Genomic DNA, 20,452 nt, shown 5'->3' with positions numbered 1-20,452 from the left:
GACCTTGGACCTTTCACATGCCGTTCCACATGTTTTAGGCTGAAACATTGTGATAAAGACAACCAGTTTGAGAGCGGTGCCGGACTTCTTCTCCTTGAAAAATCGGCTTAAGTCCAAAGACAGAGCTGCACTTAAGTCTGAGTGCTGGTGTGTGTGTGCTATTTTGGCATTAACTCCTCACTATTTTCATGTAACTCAACTCAAGCCCAAAATCATTTAACAAAAATTTTCGCATGTCAGCATTCAGCACTGAGTAGTTTTTCAGCACTGTTAGTCTGTATCCGGCATTACGCTCAGACTGTCAGGCTGCCTCTGTGTTTAAAAATCAGCCTTCTGAGTTAATAACATTTCTGTGATCACTTAAAAGGCTGACACCAGAGCAGCAGGGCGCTGGAATAAACGCAAGAGAGGGTGGTGGGAGTGTGAGCGGTCGCTTTTATTATCAGCCAGAAACCGTGTGCACATATTTTACAGCACACAGAGCTTGTTCATATGTGTTAAATACTGACAAATGGAATGTCAACTTAACACATCTTTTCAGCTATCATTATTTAAGTCAGCGTCAATCTGTGTTTACGCTGGGGATCCAAAGCACATTTTCAACATAGTCCTTTCACGAATCACTAGAAAACTTTACACACAGGAACAGTTACGCTAGAAAAGTTTACTTTCTTCCTTTCTTCCTATTCTAAGAAAAAACATGTCATGTACAGCAATTAATAAACTTTTCTAGTGACTACATCTTAACTAAAACAGACAAGCGGTACCTCTTTCCCCAAGTTCCTCACGGTTACCGTAAAGCCCCAAATACACACACACTCCAGTATCTACCATGATGGGCTTGACCACACTGACCCGTGCAAGAGCGCAAACGGCGTTTTTCCTCCTTCTAATTATCACTTTCTAATTATCATTACCATTAAAATTATTTGTAAAGTCTTAGATTTGACACTTGCCTAATGTTAGCTAAGAAAATACAGTGATAGGTTTGATTTCACATTACCGTGTTTATGTTTACCGTGGCAGAAAGAAAGGAAAAAAGAAAGAAAAAAAGAAACAAATAAACAAAAAGGAAACAATGAAAAATTAAGTAACCAACAAACAAAGGAACTGAACAAAGAAACAAAAAAAAAAAACAATCATGCATAAAGATTAACAAACAAAAACAACAATAAAGGTTAACAAAGAGAAACAAACAAACATGTTAAGGGTAGCAGATATGTAATACAATTAATATGATTAAATGTTTTTTTAAGAAAAAAAAAGAAAGCTTTTTCAAACAAAGACAAAACTAACAAAGAAACAATCAAACAAACAAAACAAAGAAACAAACAACAACCATGCATAAAGGTTAACAAACAAAAACAACAATAAAGGTTAACAAAAAGAAACAAATGTAAAGAGCAGTACGTGTGCAATACAATTAACTGGATTAAATTTCTTTCTTTTCAAAGAAAGAAAGAAAAAAGAAACAAACAAGAAACAAACAAAAGAGTGAAACAAACATGCATATAAGGTAGCAGTTGTGCAATACGATTCATTTTACTTTATTTAAATGAGAATGTTTCTCTGTTAGCCCTGTTCAGGTTTATAGACTCCTAGTGTGTATTGCACAGATAATACAAGTATTGTTACATGAGCGAGAAAGAGAGAGAGGGAGAGAGAAAAACAAACAAACAAACAAACAAACACTAAGAAGGAAACAAAGAAACTTTCATATATCACGCTAGAGTGTTAATGACAGAGCCAGTGTTTTCAATGCTGAATGTTTTTCTTCATATAATTATAATTACACAACAATAATAACACACACACACACATTTTCACATTGTACAGCCCATGCTATCAAAATCTCACTTCAGCAGGTCGGTCAGAATGTCACAGAATCAGATGTTAGGTGTTTACAGAAGTGACGAGGGGAAGAGAAATGAAAGAAGAGGTAGTGGTTAGGGAGGGAAACACTAACGGATGAGGAATTTCATGAAGGCTACTCCCTTTTCATACTGCTGAACCAGCTTAGGTGGAGACGTTGCTCTGTTACAGTAGCTTTCTGTTTACGTTCTTGTTTTCTGGCTGTTGTCTTGCTGCAGCTCCGGCTCCCTCATGCACACTCGCTCTTATCACTGCCTGCACCTGTCTCTGATTATTCGCCTTGTTTTGTCCCAGTCGTCTGTACAAAGCCTTTAGTTTATCAGTGAGGAGTCTGGTGTGTGCTGCTGCAGCAGGTCGGAGCTGTGTTTCCATCGTTTCCTGTAGCTCCTGTTTGCCTGGTTGCCTCAGATGCTAGTTTCACTACTCATTTTCATACTAAGGCCAATAAACTTTCATGCATAGCCGTTCCCTCCTACAAGCTGTGTGTGCTACATCTTCCTGTAAAGCTGGCTGAGTCACTGCACCTACCAGTCCATCCTTCTTTTTCTTTTTCTTTTTTTGTCTTAACCAAATAATTAGTCTCATTTGTTTAATTTATGGATTTGTGCAGGCTTGCGTTCTTCTTTTTCATAGTTTATACTTCTTTAATTAACGCTATTAATATGAAATGACTGAACTGCACAAAATGTTTATTAAATTAAATGTTTATTAAATGTTTATTATTGTAATTGAAGTACACAAGTGACCTAAACTTTACAGCATAATTATACTGCCTTATGCGTAAATTTACACAAACTCAGGAACTTACGTAGGATACAAACGTTTTTCCGAACTAACAGGGTGTTCATGAATGCCAGATTTCTTGTGTAAATGCTCCTGTGAATGATTTATGACTAAATTTGTTTGCTCTTGTAGCCCATCCACCTCAAGATTCGATGTGCTGTGCGTTCCGAGATGCTTTTCTGCTCACCACGGTTGTAAAGAGTGGTTGTTTCTCGTGTCTTAACTGAATAAGGCTTATTTGTCTTAATTTATGGCTTTGTGTTGGCTTGATTTCTTTAATTATTATTTGTCATATTTAGTATTTCTCTAATTAATGCCATTGATTTTACTAAACCCATTGTCTGCAATTAAAATAAATAAGGTATTGAAACTTGACAGTGTAATCCACATAAAAATCGCAGTAACTCTTCGTAAATTTGTATGATAACGTTACAGTTTTCCAGAGGTTAAAACACACAGTAAACAGTATAACGTCATTATCTAGCCCACTGGACGAGTAAAAGATTAAATGTACTTAATCAGTCAGGAAACATATTTACCTAGGCTAAATAAATTGTAGCTAAATAAGACGTTTATGTACTGAAATGTGTTCACAGAGCAGAAAGTATCATGACTGTCAGTTCCCCTTCTCAGAACATAACTCAATAACTAATATATATAACTAATATAACATGTCTAATACTCTAGATTGCTAGTGAAGTCTATGCATACAGACTAGAGGAGTGCATTTTGGTCATTTTGTGTGTACATTATGTCCCCCGTGGGGCTCGGGCGTGTCTGCGCCCTCGAAATGTTGACCATGACTGATGGAAAAGACTTAACAGATCTGTCCAATCGACTCTGGCTGCAGTTTATTAGAAGAGACTGATATTTAGTGCACCCAAACAAATTCAGTTTGCTCTCACAAATCTCTGCGTCTCTCTTCTGTACACCACATCATGTTTTACAGCAGATAACAGTATGACAGAAGCGAAAGGGTGATATACGTTCCGTCTGTGTGACGAGCTACAGCTTGAATTCATTGGCCATAAAGCATTTTCACTGAAGGTCTACAGAGCAAACCTAGTGATGTCCAGGTTACTACATAAGTTTTCCCTTTAACAAGGACCATAAATGGCACTCTGATCAGTGGATATATGGCGAATATAAAGCAAAAGACAAGAAGACAATCTCGCTTTCTGCTTTTATATACGCCTAGAATTGATCATTCTATTGTCTTGTATATCTATGGTTTGGCGTGTGTGTATGTGTGTGTCTATTTTACTATTTCACGTTTTTGTTCAAATTTTCCATTGTAGGTTAAACATTGTTTTTCCCAGAGTGCTGCATGTGACATCCAGAACAAACAGGCTCAGTAGCGAAACTCTTGACGTACTGCCGCTTCTGATTATACAAGCTGTCTGAATGCGAAAAATGTCCTAATGTAGGCACTGAAATGAAAAGCAAGACATTCCACACCTCTCACAGCCCATGATAACAAGTAATCTAGCAGTGTATTACTAATGTACGAGTTTCCTACACTCTTCAAAAAAGCTGGCTCATTCTCATTTCACGATTCTTCAAAATGAATATACACTCGCAGACCACTTTACTAGGAACATCTGTCTGTTCAGCTTGTGCCCCGTTAAATTCCTGGTCTTGGCTGACAGGACTGCAATCCGATGTGGTCTTCTGCTGTTGTAGCCAATCTGCCCCAAGTTTCAGCTCATTCTGAGATGCTTTTCTGCTCAGCACGGGTGTCAAGAGTGGTTATTTGGGTTACTTTAGCCTTCCTGTCAGCTCGAACCGTCTGACCATTCTCGTCTGACCTCTCTCATCATCGAGGTGTTTTCCACGTAGAACTGATGCTCACTGGATGGTTTTTGGTTTTTTGCACCATTCTGTGTAAACCCTAGAGACTGTTGTGCGTGAAAATCCCAGGAGATCAGCAGTTTCTGAACCTGACACCAACAGCCATGCCACAGTCAAAGTGATGACTGTACAAATGAGCAGATGTACAGTTGTTCCTAATAAAGTGGTGGGTGAGTATATTGTGCAAGAGACCATACTCACTGAGGTGGCAGCTACTATAGTCACCAGTATGAGAAGGACGAGCTACTGTTTTGAATGTATTAAGTTAGTTTCTTCCATATCGGTGGGCAGTATTATAAGCCAGGTTTATGGCTGTGAATCTGTATTTTGATTTATCTATCTCCCTCTTCTCACTAGGTGCCCGCTGCCAAGCAGCTAGAGTTTCACACAGATTTCAGTATGAAGTGTTTTCGTTTATTCCCCACTCCACTGCTCTCCTTCACTAGAACGTCATGCAAAACGACACTGCCATCTGGAACGGAAAGGAGTCCCAATTCATCGCGTAGGGGCGTGACGCTGATAGGAGCATCGCCTCATCCTTGATTTTACGCTCTCCAGTGGAGCCTGACTCGGTGCATCTCCCACCGCTTTTTTTTGAGGCTGTAAAGCCATTAGTGTCTGTACCTGTTCCAAACTGTTCTATCTCATGTGTCACATGTCACGTTATCTGCATTAAATCACCTTGTGTAGTCTGCCAGCTGGAGTGGAAACAGGAAGCAAAGTGTGTATAGAAATGAGCTCTTCAGATGAGCGAGCGCAAGACTCAGAGGTATGAATCTTAGTGCTAACGCTGGATAATCTCCCACAGCTCCAGACTAAACACTGGTGGTGGACATGAATGGAAGAAAAAAAACGCAAAGAAGTTAAACTATTTAGGACTTTAGCTGACTCTTATTCTGGAGTCAAAATAAGGCAAATTCACACCAGTCAGTGTGAAAGTAATTAGACAGGAACATGTTTTTGTTGTTTTGGCTTTATACTCTTGGACAGTGTGGAAATGAAAAGCTCCAGTGAAAGCTCCAGTGAAAGCTCCAGTGTACTCATGTTGTCATTGCCTGAAAACCTAATTAACTAGACTACAAATTTAGCTAATGCATTTACTCCCAGCTAGTTAGATAGTTCAGCAATACAACATTAATACAGACTAACAAAAATGAGCGAGTACCCCACGGATCCGGGGCGTCGTAACACCCTCGGAGGAAAGCGCTATCCGCCCTCTTTCGCATACATGAGCTCACAGACGCAGCTGATTGGCTAGTGTCACTCTGACTGACGGGGGAGAGAGTATTCCATCCCTCTCACCCAGAGTTCATGGCTGATTTTGCTTTCTTGGTCTCCTGGCCACAAACGGATTCGAACTCACAACAGGTTGAACAGTGAGCAACTCTGAAAGCAAAAGAACACCACATTAAGCTGCATTAAAGTCTTGGCAGAATATAGCCAGGGACGATAAACAGCATCTGGTAATGTTTATGGATCATCAGCCAACAAATTACACAGAATTTTCATCCTAAATTTTCATAATATATTCATTTTATTTAGTTCATTTTGATCCCCACGGAATGACGGGACTGTGTATAAAGATGGATCTTTTTTTTTTTTTTGGTAAGGGTTACCAAATATAGATTAATAACCTCTTATGGAAGCTCAAGGATCTTTCTTTCTGTTATTTACTCTTGTCTTGTGCATCTGTGCTGCTGGATCTACCTGTCATCTGCCATGTACCTGTAGCAGACAGGCTTTGGCACTGAAGATTCGTCTCTGGAGGAACACTGGGCAGACTGGAGAAAAATGTGACGGTGAATTTATCAGCCTGACCAGCACACAGATTAATGGAGCTAACCGCTGAGAACTCTCTCCCTGCTGTTAGAAGGAAAAACGTTAACGGTTAGCCAACGGACTATTAACAAACTGTTTCATCAAGGATTAAAGGGTTCTTATCTTAATTAATCCAGATTATAAAGAAAATATTATAGAGAGACTGGATATTTTTTTGAAAAGAAAAATTGCATTTAGCTCTCTGTTTAAAAAAAAAAAATCCATACAAACAGTGTTGCAAAAATAAAGTGCTCAATGACCATGCCATCCCAGTGATAGCAGCAGTTTTGTCAACCAAGCTCAAGAATAAGGTTAAGAGCGTTAACTTTAATGAGAGACAAAATGCGGAAACACACTAACGTGGCCAAAACAAAAAAAAAGACATTTTCCAAAACATACTGCTCTCATTCCATATATCCGTATCTCCGTATACACACGGCCGGGGCGTTACAAGAGCACGGCAGAAAACTAGGCCTGGTTTCGTATTACTACGAGACAGCAATAACAAAACCAACATAAAGGTGCCATTTGCAACTCTCCAGCTGTTGTTTCCATCAACATATGCGCTGACACACAAAAAAGAAAAGTGCAAAATGTTATAGTAGTTCTTCAGAATGACACTGTACACACACTCACGCTCATGACACAGCTCATTTACCATGTTTCTCATCAAGGAGCTTCACTGTCACTGTGAAGCCCTGTTACTACTTCCTGTTTTTGCTTTTTTTTTTTAAAACACTCTTTCAATTTTCATTGGCTATTGACAGGATCCATTCAGATTGGAGCTTTTTACTAGGGTACTACACTTATCTTGTTTGATACACTTCATCTCGTGCTGACTGGCCTGAAACTTCAAGAAACATCAAGAGACAAGAAATTAGAGTCTGTGCGATATATCAACTTTACACATATAATATCCATATACACTTTTCTGAGAAGTCATATATATTATATATATATGAACTGCTCACAGGTGAAGTGAATAACATTGAAGGTGGCCTGGTCTGATGACTCACATTTTCTTTTACATCATGTGGATGGCCGGGTGCGTGAGCGTGGCTTACCTGGGGAAGAGCTGGCACCAGGATGCACTGTGGGAAGAAAGCAAGCCAGCAGAGGCAGTGTGATGCTCTGGGCAATGTTCTGCTTGTAAACTTTGGGTCCTGGCATTCATGTGGATGTTACTCTGACACGTACCACCTACCTAAACATTGTTACAGACCAGGTACACCTCTTCATGGCAACGGCATTCCCTAATGGCAGTGGCCTCTTTCAGCAGGATAATGCTCCCTGCCTCACTGCAAAAATTCTTGAGGAATGGTTTGAGGAACATGACAAAGAGTTCAAGGTGTTGACTCGGCCTCCAAATTCCCCAGATCTCAATCCAATCGAGCATCTGTGGGATGGACAAACAAGTCCGATCCATGGAGGCCCCACCTCACAACTTACAGGACTTAAAGAATCTGCTGCTAAAGTCTTGGTGTCAGATGCCACAGCACACCTTCAGAGGTCTTGTAGAGTCCATGCCTCGACAAGTCAGAGCTGTTCTGGTGGCACAAGGAGGACCTGCACAATATTAGGCAGGTGGCCTCAATGTTATGGCTGATCTGTGTATATACTGTTTGTATATAAGTATATAAACATCATCAAAATAATTTTTAAAGGTTCATTTTTAAACACGACCTTACTGATATATATTGTGTATCTTAGAAGTGTCTTGAAATCATCAATTGTGATAAGATATTTTGTCGATACAAAATGTCACTTTGTTGGCACTTTTGAGAGATTTTAGGCTTGTTGGTTAACAGCCTTGGGGGTTATCAAAAGAACACGACAAACGTTTTACTGAGAACCGGCACTGTATATAAAAAAAAGCGTTTATAGATCTGCTTCTATTTCTTTCATAAGCCATTCACTATTCAGTGCTAGAATAAAAAGCCTCGGTAAGTGCGGCAAACATAGCGCATGCTTTCCTATGTGCCTTCAGGACCCTCCTTCCATTTTGTGTACAGATTAATGAATCCTGAGGTAATTACACGCTCACACAGGAGTTTCATACTGCGAGAGAACTGTGCGAGAGAAACAGAAAGAGAAAGAAGGAAACTCAAACTCTGAAACACAGATAGAGATGCAGTTAAAGCTACATTCACATCGTCAGGATAAAATCGGATCTTTCTGTCTTATCTTTTCACATATTAGTGTGAAAAGACCTCTATGCTGAAGCAACCCTATTTTCCAACATCACATGGATGCGTTATGAACAACGACAACAGGACAGTCTTTCACTGCAGAAGCAATAAAATAAACAAATCAGCAGCATGAGCTTCGGCTGCCGGTCTGTCAGCTGCTCATGATCACAGCGATAAGGTGAGAAAGGCCAGGTGTATAGCTTTAGCTGCTATATCATTACTGGCACTTGTGTGCTGAGATACACGTGGGCGCAGGAACAAGTCATAACGTGCACCTGCGCTGTGAATTATGATAAAACAAAAGAAATAAACACACACACACACACAAGAATTTCAACCTGATCCTTTTCCCTACACTTTCTTACCCATGTAGTGGATACTTATCTAATCTATGACAAGCAAAAGATCAGGATTTTGTGCTCACATAAGGTTTACTCTGATTATACTACATTACCAGACCTGCCAACGTTTACGCATTTGGCACAGGAGCTCCATAATGTAACATCAGCATACGCTAGTGTGAGTTATCACTCGAAAATACACCAAAAGAGCCATCTTTATCTCCTCAATAAAGCAGATGAGCCAATCGACTTATGAATCTAAAATAATTTAGTCTAAAGTGTCTTAACCTCTCCGATATGGACTGACGCACCACCCGGAAGCCCCGCCCCCCTTTCCTCCATCTCACATGCTCTTGACTGGACTCGCAGGTCGTCCTCGCTTTCTGTCAAAGTAAATGAAGAACGTTTTGAGTTCCTTAATGTGGAATCAAATCTATCAATGTGTTCGACTTAGCTAACATTACGCAAGCACTGTACATACTTAACATCAATTTACTAGATTTATTAGGGACAAAATATTTCAGCCAGAAACTGTCAAAAAATGGTACTGGTTTTCATCCGAAAGAGAAAAAAAAAAAGAAAATTTGGACCTAAAAAAAACAGATTAAATATTCCTACAACAAAGTGTCAAATCTAACACTTTCCAAAAAATTTGAATGATGATTATAAATAGAAAGTGATTTAAAAGCTGGTAATATTATTACACTCTGAACCCAAAAATAACAGGAACCAAGACGACGTGTATTTTGGGTCGTGGATGATATTTTATTTGTAGACTGAGCCATGAGCCGTGAGATGGCAAAGTTCAGAGGTATGTTGCTGTTAAAGCGTGTTATGAATATTTACATTTACATCATTTGGCTGATGGTTTTATCCACAGTGACTTCTAACTGAGCAGTTGGGTCACGAGGGTCAAGGATCTTGCTCGAGGGCCTAACCACGGCAGCTTGGTGGTGCTGGGATTTGAACTCATGACCTTCTGAACAGAAGCCCAATGCTTTAATCACTGAGCTACCAAAAAAGAAACAATGGATGCACAGACATGATGTTTTTTAAACTAGTTATTAATATAATTATCTAATCATTTATTTGGTGTGAGTTCCATGTTCTCTGTGCTCGGCTGATTTTTTTAGATTCTTAGGCACACTTGGAAAAGGTTTGATTATCTTTTTCTGTCAGTGTATTTCTGACCAATAAATGCAAGAGTGTTAGGAGGACGTTTTCAGCTCTACACACCCCTCAGCCATTGGGTTTTTTTTGGGTTTTTTTTTGCATTTTGGTTCAATCAACCACGTGCAGGGTGAAAATCAACCCAACGAAACGAAGCAAAAGTATCATTTAATAGGTGTGAAAGCCGGCTTGAAATGTAATCTCCATTTAGGTCATCAGTCCATTTCATCAAATCATTTGTTTTTGTGAAAGAGAGCCATCAAAGGTCTTTGTCTTTTAGAAAACAGAACAAAGGCTTCAGACGGTCCAGCTGTCCTATCATGATTAACCTCACTAACAAGTGTATCATAAATAACAGACATCCATAGATACGCAGAGAGCCTTTATTTGTTCTCTCACCATCTGCTACCTCAAAGGTTGTATAGAAGAGAATAAACTTCTAAACGACTCACTTTGGTGATTTGCTTTTTTGGATCTGCATGTTAAACCGAATCAAACTTTGACTCATTAGATTTAACACTGAGCATATGCCAAAGTCAAGCTCACGGTTTTTTTATACGATTTCTATTTTTATGGCTAGATTTATGACTAGCAAGCTACTTTGCAATTTATAAGGCCCTTCAGTGAGGCCTGCATTCCAAGATTAGTCATGTTTAAAACTCAGGAAATCACGTCAAACCATGATGAAAAGTCCCAGAAGTGCAGACACACGCGACAACAATTTTAATAAAAACGCAGTCCAGTCGCCACAGGAAATCACCATAATCTACACTTCTGTCAGGAGCTGCACTTACTGAGTCGGACGCTAATTACGGGTGAAATATCCGTTTAAACGCCCCATCATATTCTCTCTTTATCGCTCTCCTTCAGTCAGGAAAAGCCAAGGAAAAGTACCTCATATGGTTATACATGCAACAGCTCTCCCTGCACACTCCACTTTCTCACCACACACACACACACACACACACACACACACGTTTGTCAACACTGTGAGGACCATCAACTGACATAACTAGCTAATCAATGCTATGCCCCACCTAAAACGAACCTTAACCTTAACTTCAGTAAACTAAAAGGAAATGTTTTGGCTCTTTTAATTTTTTTTTTTTTTTTTTAATAAAAGCTGCTTTTTGGTTTTGAAAAAAAAAAATCCCATAAGGTGAAAACTGCCAGATATTCCTGTCCTTGTAAATAAGATCTAAACAAGATATAGAAACATGCCCACACACACACACACACACACACACTTTCTCCAGCTTGTTCAGTGTGTCCTGTGCTATTATTATTATTAATAATAGCTGATTAATAACCGAGGCTGTAATCATTTTCCTCAAATAATCGACATATCATAACTATTGGCCATTTAAATTTTTATTTTACTTTGATCGCTATTTTAATACATTTACAGCAGCAACATTTACACTATAAAAAAAAAAAAAACAGACATCATGTTTGCTGTTGTGTCTGAATATACATGAGCTGGCTCGAGTGAAACTAGATATGCAAGTTAATTAAAACCATTCAAACCCATCTGATAAGCACAGGGCACGTTATTTGATGTTCTGATGTGCCACTATGAGATGATCTGATATGCTTACAGATGATTCTGCCTCAACACTATTCTTCACTCCTAGTTACAAGAACTCTCTCAGACATCTGGCGTATAAACTGCCAAGTGTCAAACAAACCATGATGCATGTCCATACCTGAAACAGTGTCTCGCATCTGTATCTTATCACAGTATCAGGTCTAAATAAGGTCAAAGTGATAAACACACGCTCTGTTAAATCCTTGAGGCTGACTAGTCAGAAGGTATTGAGATGTTTTTGGGGTTATGTCGTAAATGTTTGTGCGGAGATCATCAACCATCAACAGTGCAGATGTTAAGAGAGAACCTCAGGGTCGTCACTGGGACACAACTGACATGTCTGAATAGTAGATAAAATGATAGTACTTAATCTTACTAATAGAGAAGCCCCAGTGTATAAAGACAGAATTATTGGCCCCTAGTTGTTAAAACACTCCTACGAGAAGTGCCAGTCACATATCCACGAACTTTCACAAATTCCACCATCTTCAAAATCAATAAACTCCAACCGATTTTTCCCAACCAAGGGATGGTTCGAAAAGGAACGACGCACAGCCAAAATGCATGTTTTCTGCTAACAACATGCTACTGTAGAACAAGACACGCCCCCAGGGGAGGGACATTCTAGGGAGCATTTAATTGGACAAAATCGAAGACTAATACAGAATAGTGGAATGCATTGATTTAAAAGGCAACGACTGAAATGAATCAAGGCAACAGTCATAAATCAATTCTTATCAAAAAAAATAAATAAATAACAGACAACTGAGTTGTAAAAAAAATTTTATATTAAAAAGTTGATGTGTAAATACACTAGCAAGGTGATTTGCCCATAACTCTGATACTTAAAACTGTCCTTCTTGACGTTATTATCATCTGCAAATTAGTGATATGCCTATCCCAGATTCTGAACAAAGTTGTTCACATACAGTATATACTAAATCGCATCATATTGTATTATAATGTAGCAGATGAGGTAGTATTGTCAAATATTGAATCGTTGACTTAAGAATCAAAACCATATCTTAGCAGATTCAGTAGTAGTATCGTAAAATATCAAATCGTTGCCTTAGGAACTGAAATTGCGTTGCATCGTATCATACTGTAGCACATTATGTGGTATTGTCAAATATCAAATTGTTGGATCGTATCAAAGCAAATTCAGTGGCATCGATAAATACTGAATCGTTGCCTTGTGAACTGAAATCGTATCATATCCTATCATATCATAGCTGATTCAGTGGTATCGTGATATATCAAATCGTTACCGTAGGAACCAAAATTGCATCGTATCATATCGTAGCAGACTAAGTGGTATCGTCAAACATCAAATTGTTGACTTAAGCATCAAACTCGTATCGTAGTAGATTCAGCGGTATGAGAAATATATCAATTTGTCATCTTGTGAACCGAAATCGTATCACACCGTAGCACATTCAGTGGTATCTTCTAATATCGAATCTTTGCCATAAAAACCAAAAAAAATTTTTTTTAATTTTTATAAACTTTTTTAATAACTTTCCTGGAAGTGACAAGCTATAAAAATTAAAGCAAGAATATGGCTATACTATCATACTGGTGTCCATAACACTAACAGACAGGTCCATAAAAAACCTCTGATACACACATGTTGATTTCAGAAGCACTTTAAAACTGTGAAAGGTGTAAAAGAGGAAATGATAAATGTTCATCACATCTACACACCAAAGACAAAGTTACACAGCTCGAGTCCAGTAAGAGAATCTATGGGAAGAGAATAAGCTGGAAGATGGTTCTGAGTTGCATCCTGCATGAAGGTCAGGAGAACTTTCAGAAGCCAGATAATGTGCATTATGTGAGAACATGTGCTGTGTAGATGTCCAGAGTTGCACCGACACTATGTTACACACACACACACACACACACCACTCTGGCTTTAATCCCACAGACAAATGGACATTCTGTGTCATGTTCCTCTGTGAGAGCGTTTGAGTTGAGATGAGATGAACCGGATGAATTGCCTTGTGCTGCCTCGAACACACCTCCTCACACGGGCTTGGCTGAAATGTCAGTGCGTCACCCTGTGCACCATCAGCGCCCGGAAAACACACCGGGGCATTCCAGCAGTCACCGCCATTAAACACCGTCTCTGGCATCGGTGCACGTGAAGCTTTCTGTCAAACGCTTCGGAATGTCTAGACAGCAAAAACAAACAAACAAACAAAAAAATCTTACCTTTCTCTCGTGCCTCTTTCGCCATCCTGGTCTGTGTGCGCGTGTGTGTCTGTGTGCGCGCGCGTGTGTATGTGTGTGTGTGTGTGTGCGCGCGTGTGTATATGTGTGTGTGTGTATATGTGTGTGTGTGTATATGTGTGTGTGTCCAGCTGCAAGAAAGTGTCCCTGGTTCTCGTGCCCCAGTCGGAGCGCGTGCCTGTCAGTGCAACACTTTCCCGCCCAAAAAAAAAAATCCCCTCAGCTGTTTCCTCAATCTCAGGTAACATCGAAAGTTAATGACACACTCCCGATGCTCTGCGCGCAACTACGGCCGGCCAATCACCTGCGCCGAGCCGTGGCCTTCTCCAATCGCCTTCCGGATTCGATTCTCATCAACCAATCAGCGTCCACTGGAGGCTCGGCTTCTCACTCTTGAGAGAACTCTGAAGTCAACACTGCGACGTTACCGAAGCCAGACGACGCTCTGTCTCTGCCACGCTGCTCTGTGCGGGTCAAAATGCCCCGTTTTAAAGTGGATATCATACTAAATACTTTCTATTTCATCATGAAACTTTAAGTGCTTGGCTAATTTTCTCTAATGAACTCGAAAAACCGACAAATTTACTTGCCACACAGGTGAAACAGGCTATGTTCGGGTCATTTTGGTGACTAAAAGTGACACACCTGACAGAAACTGACGTTTATTTTAAAAAATAATAATCAAACAGGTGAATTCACTCTATGTTACATTACCTTCATGTCTTATTTGCACTCATACCTGATTACACACCTGCTCTGAGGAGCTTCCCCTGCCATTTGAGATGGTTTTGTGACCATGGGCAGAGATAAGGGGTGGCCAGGGGTGGCCATTAACAGTGTCATTTTATGCAAAACTGAAAGACTCGATAAATCCTGCTGTCCTAGGGTGGTGTGAATAATACCGGAACCACCACTGGGAAGTTTGAACGTTCATTTCATCATTGTCCAATGGCGAGAATTGTCAACGAGCATTGCAACATCATGGCAGAAACAAGCAAGTTTTGCTAGCTAACAGAAGAGAACTGACCACAATGAACAAACACTGAGTAAAAATTAACATAAAAACTTTTTTTACATTAACGATATTTATTATTTGGAGGTATAACATTGGATTTCTTAAGTTCCCTATTAGCTACAGTTAGCTAAGGATATTGAATTTGTAATGTTTACTTCTAAAGAAGCCCATAGAGTTAAAAGATAAAGAGAGTGCACTGGTCAAGTGATAGTGTTTGATTGTGTAGAGCCTGCGCCATTAGTAAAACAGGAATCGTCTGTACTTGTGAAGTGCCCGATAGCCCAATAAGTCCCGATTGAAATGACAGACACGTGCCATGTTGTAACTACTAAAAACAACACGATAACCCCGGGCCTATGTGGTGCCCGAGAAAGAGGCCACGGAAGTCGAGCATTTTAGCCAACTTTGGAGCTCAAGCACTGCCACGGACCACATTATGTTTCATTTGATAAATGTTAGAGTCCCCAGTTCATAGACTTTGTTTATTCAGGCTGTAATTTTCTTGGAGAACCGGACCACGGTAGTGGCCATGACTGACCTAGAAGCACTCTCCTGGGCTTGCCTTCTCACCTCACCTTCATCTTCATCCTCACCTTCATTGTAAACAAACGCTTGTGGACCAGTGCCCAGCAGCATAACAACTACTAGTGCTAGTTTGACGCTGTATGGCCACATAGAGCCAAAATATGCATGCAAAATATGCTGTCTATTCTACTCATATTGGCAAAGGTTATTGTTTCCCACTTTGAACACCATAGTGGTAACACCATGACAGCACGAATTGTATAACAGACAACTGCGCAAGTGCGCTATCTGTATATTTTAACTCTATGGTGTAGCCTAATGTTATGTTAGCTACGACTTTTTTTTTTTTTGGTAGACAGCAAACAACTGTTGATAAGGTGTGTGCCTTAGGGCTGGGATGCTACTCAGGCCAAACACAGAAAGGGAGGTCAGATTGTGTCATTTTCGATGGATGCCAATTAGCATATTGCCCCACACTACTAGATTGTTACCCCAAGAAAATCATTGGGTTTAACCTGGTCACCCCATTGTAAAAGGTCTGGCCGCATCCCTGTTTGTGTATCTTTACCATTCCCCAAAAACACAGATGTATTCAAAGTCATTTATTTCCTATATTAAGTCTCAGCTGCCCAAAGTTAATATGACTCATGAACAGTACATCCATTGCAAACAGAACCCAAAGGTTAAAAACTGCTTGGAATATCAATAGAGCCTCTTTTTTTTTTTTTAATTAAACCAGGTCGATTAATGTACTTTGTTACTAATGCATTCTGATCTTAAAACGACTGCTTAAATCTGTGAAGCCCTCTCACCAAGCATACCAGCCACTGAAACCTAATTAGACTAATTGCTTTATAGGAGTGGATCTCTTTGAAGCAATGCAGATGCCCAAGTCATCCCAATTAACAGATGACTTGCAGAAGATGTTTTAATTATTAATTTATTGTTAGTAAAATCACATGTGGTGAAAAAGTCTAAGTGGTGTGAGAGCTAGCAACAGCAAAGAATACCACTTGTGCAGAGAGAAAGGCACCATAGCAACTGTAGCCTTAGAAATGCTTTTCAAGTGCGAAAGAATGACATAAACAGGTCGTTTTTGTACCAAGAAGTGATCCGTGGCAACCTAAAATAGTAGTCCAAGCCAAGGGCCATGGATACAAGAGGCAAAAAAGCAGATGACCCTAGGCATATCTTCTCATCATCTCAGCAGTTAATGCTCATTGATTTGAGTCAGCACAGCACTGAACATCTCACTGAACTCTAGTATTCTCTTGTGTCATGCTGTTGAGACGTCAGTGTGACGCAAGATAGCAAATACCAGCCTGAGGTCTGTGCCAAGTGAGAGTAGCCAAAAATCCTTGTTTCGACAGTCCCTTCAAAGGTCAGTCCAAATAATGTCTCAAGGACCAGCACTGAAATCTGAATGATTAGCAATCTAAAGTTCTTAGGAAAGCAAGAATAAAGCACTAAATTAATTCCCTAATATTCATTATCCGGAGTATGATTCTATTGAATTTAAGGACATTTATTTTGTATAACTTGTAGATGTTTTGCTTGCCCATTTTGTATTTATCACCTTAATCACTCCATGTCTATGATGGTTGAAAACTGATCTTTTGGAAATTTATCATAGGAATAAGAGTGTTGAAACACTTTTAGTCTACATGAAGGTGAAATGTTCCTATCAGAGACTTCTATATATTTAATTTGGTGATATTAAAGGACAGAAGATCTAATAAAATGAAATCATGGTTGAAAGATTACTAGTCTTAACAGACCTGAGATACACTGCGAGTTACTATCGCAGTGTTCTGTTTATATACAGATATTCTTCCCTCTTTCACATTTCTCTGGAAACATTATGTGTCCGGTGTTTTTCCTTTCCTGTTTTGCTACCTGTTAGACTGCCCACATCTTTAGAAGCTAAGTAGCAGGGTTACCAGTTTATTACATTCATTCATCTGAAGTAATCACTTTATCCTGGACAGGATCACGGTGGAACTGGAGTCTATGTCGGGAACACTGGGCTGAGGTGGGACGCTATGGAGACACACTTTCACACCTGGGCAAATTAGCATAGACAATCCATCTGCTGGCATGTTTTTGGTAGGTGGGAGCAAACCCAAGTTCCTGGAAGGAACCAACACGGACAAAGCTCAGGATCGTACGAGGAACTCGTGAGCTTTGAGGTGGCAATGCTACCTGATGTGCTGCCTGGTTACCAATTTCTTGCTTTAAAATTGGAGTTAGACCTAAATGTATGTATTTTTACACATTTAAATGGCAGGCTTGCAAAATAATGATGTTAAAATCCATTGATTTGCAATGGATCTTAAGCCTGTACATGTAACAACGACTATACCCTTATATCCTTCATATAACTTCCATTCTTTTCACCAGCAGTAACCTCCAAATTTCACCTTTTTTTAATGAGCTAGTGCTGTCTGTTACGCTTGCATTCTCTTGTGTAGAGCTGTTATTTGGGGTGATACTTCTAGCAAAGCGATTCTTGCTGCACTTCCACCTCCTACACGTCCCACGAGAGACAAGAACGAAAAGTTGCAAAAGCCAATTGACTTTCCAAACCAACCCCAGAGACCTAGTTTATGAATAAAATATATTTGTCTCTTTTTTTTGTGTGTGTTGGTACAAATGAACATCTTGTAATGCAAGATCGATGTGAAGCCCAGAGGTGTTTGGGAAGGTTGTGTTCCGAAGTATGTTATTTTTCATGCTGCAACATATTCCACTCACTCTCTGCTGATGACCAAGTACAAGTGAATCTTCTTATTCCTCGAGGCATGTCATGCATACCTTTTTTATTTATTTATTCTTCAATCCACCCACTCAAAGTTCAAAACATGGCACTCATAAAGCACACAAAGTACTGTGAAGGAATTGCAATTAGTTTAAGGCTGCATTAACAGTCATAGCCTACTGCAATCATTATAACTCATCTCACACTCTTAGGAAAAAAAAAACCCACTAAACTGTACTTTCCATGTCACTGGGGTTGTACCCTCAGTGGTGTGTGTAGCTTTTACATTTTAATGTGAATGTCGTGGACCTTTACAACTGATTTAAAGTACACAATTAGACCTTAAGGACCAGTCTTGTTTCATTAATTACTTTTAAAGATATACTACATGCATCTGTTCAGGAAAAAGATATCCTCTAAATGTACAAAAGGGTACTAAATGTACCCTTGAAGGCACCATCCGGTGACAAAGAAAGGTTGAAGTTTAGTACCTTTTTTTTTTTCCGGATCGTGCACAGATAGTCACCTCAAAATTCCCTTTACTGAATATCAGTAATGCATTAAGATGTGATATTATTATGTGATTTATTTAAGCTGTTAGTGTGTAGGTTGTGATCTTATATATCCAAATTAGTGAAAAGACCAACCAGATAGCTCAAAAGCTCACACAGAGACAGCAAATGGCCAAAAAAAAAAAAAAACAAGTCCTTTGATCATCACCAAGATCACAAGAGGAATAATGTGAAGCATAGGCGAGGTCCACGCTGTGATCAACAACATAGATGGTTCTGGAAGGGAGAAGCAATAACACAAAATGAATGGTATGATAAACTTCAAAAAAAAAAAAAAAAAAAAAAAAAAGAAAACACCAGACGGCACACATAAGAGCCAACGATAAAGACTGCATAGATTGTAGGGAAACAGTTGATCAGTGTGTGAGAGGAGATAGGAAGCCATATTGGGTATGTGTAGGGCAAAAAAGAATCTTTTTGGAAAACCACCTCTACCAAACCTCATCTATGATAGAATCAGCGCAGTGCTGACGTCAAAAGCTTCCTCTCCCTTCCTCCCTATCCTCTCTCTCTCTCTCTGTTCGGCCGGATGCTATTTTTAGGCTCTCATCAGTACCAGTGAAAGGTTGGGTGGCTGTTCTCTCAGTATTTTTTTTAATTATCCATAGTCACATCCGAATAATCCGTAGTGATGCCCAGTGCTCTGGTTCAAGTCTGAGCACCAAACAAATTAATGTCATCGATTTTGCAGCAGTTCTCACTGTGTAATACAAAAGCAATTCATATTAAATAGAAATCACTCAACTTTGAAGAATATTAATTTAGCTGGAGAATATTAATTGGATCTGTATGCAAGTATGTGATTCAGCAGTGTTTTGTTTCTGATCAGGACAAATATATTGGCACTGTGTCAGCATTGCATTGATTTTATTTCTTTTCACGGCCCGTTTCACAGACCAGTTAGGGTCACACTTTTGCGTATGTCTGTGCATGCGTATGTGATGCTTTTCTAGTGTCCATCCCATTACATGAGTGCGAGCAAAACTCCAGGAAATGTCTTTGGTGAATCAGCAGACTTGGATAGTTCATAATGAGTGTATAATGAGCCCTCCACTCCTGCCTAATCAACACCCAGGTCAGCTTTCTCATCAGGCTTTATTCTTAATGATATTCCCCGTTGCTCATTAACACTTAACAGTGGCATAGGAAGGTAATCATAAACCGCTTTTAAAGACCTGTTTCACCTTCGTCCTTGTGTGCAAGCTTTGATTATAATCTTGAAGTGCATTCACAAGTAACAGCATAATGCCAAGAAAAAAAAAAGTTTAAGTAGCACCTTGGGAACTACTTCTGCTCTTTAAAGGATTAGAAACAGGCAAGTGATAACATCTTCGAGTGTCAATTGAGACGATGCCATTTCAGATGTAATGATATGGTAAATTTATTTAAATAATTAAAAGAAACTTAGGGCTTGTCAATGAAGTCAATAATTTATAAAACCATGTAGTAGAGCAAGCTGAGCAAACCTGACACCTGGTTCAAATCTTATCACACTTACTCCCTCTAGTGGAGTCCAGCAAAAAGTGTGTGTGTGTGTGTGTGTGTGTGTTGGATAACAATTCAAAACATTCAAAAATCTGTTCAGTATGCTATCTCATTTATATACAGTAACCCTTTAAACCACAGGTTCCCAACCCTGGTCCTGGAGAACCCCCGGTGGTTTAAATCCATTACCTGCATGAGTTTAAATGATGCTAAGGTCACCTGCACTAGATACATTCATATACTGTATAATGAC

The 20,452-nt window shown here is 39.4% G+C and overlaps 1 protein-coding gene across 6 annotated transcripts in view; it reads right to left on the bottom strand.

Moving 5' to 3' along the window:
- Positions 1–14,084, bottom strand: part of plrdgb (PITP-less RdgB-like protein) — a 74,400-nt gene extending 60,316 nt beyond the window's left edge. For all 6 annotated transcript variants that reach the window (XR_004579597.2, XR_003404179.3, XR_003404180.3 and 3 more), the window contains exon 1: positions 13,827–14,084. Coding sequence is in view for 1 of the 6 variants with exons in the window: in XM_026938595.3 (XP_026794396.3) it covers positions 13,827–13,851 (25 nt within the window). In the remaining 5 variants the exon portion in view is untranslated. The remainder of the gene's footprint in view (positions 1–13,826) is intronic.
- Positions 14,085–20,452: the final 6,368 nt, after the last annotated feature.

This window comes from Pangasianodon hypophthalmus, chromosome 15 (assembly GCF_027358585.1).
Source record: "Pangasianodon hypophthalmus isolate fPanHyp1 chromosome 15, fPanHyp1.pri, whole genome shotgun sequence".
NCBI classification, from domain to species: domain Eukaryota; kingdom Metazoa; phylum Chordata; class Actinopteri; order Siluriformes; family Pangasiidae; genus Pangasianodon; species Pangasianodon hypophthalmus.
Note: the sequence above shows the minus strand (reverse complement) of the source record. Positions and strands in the feature narration are given on the sequence as shown.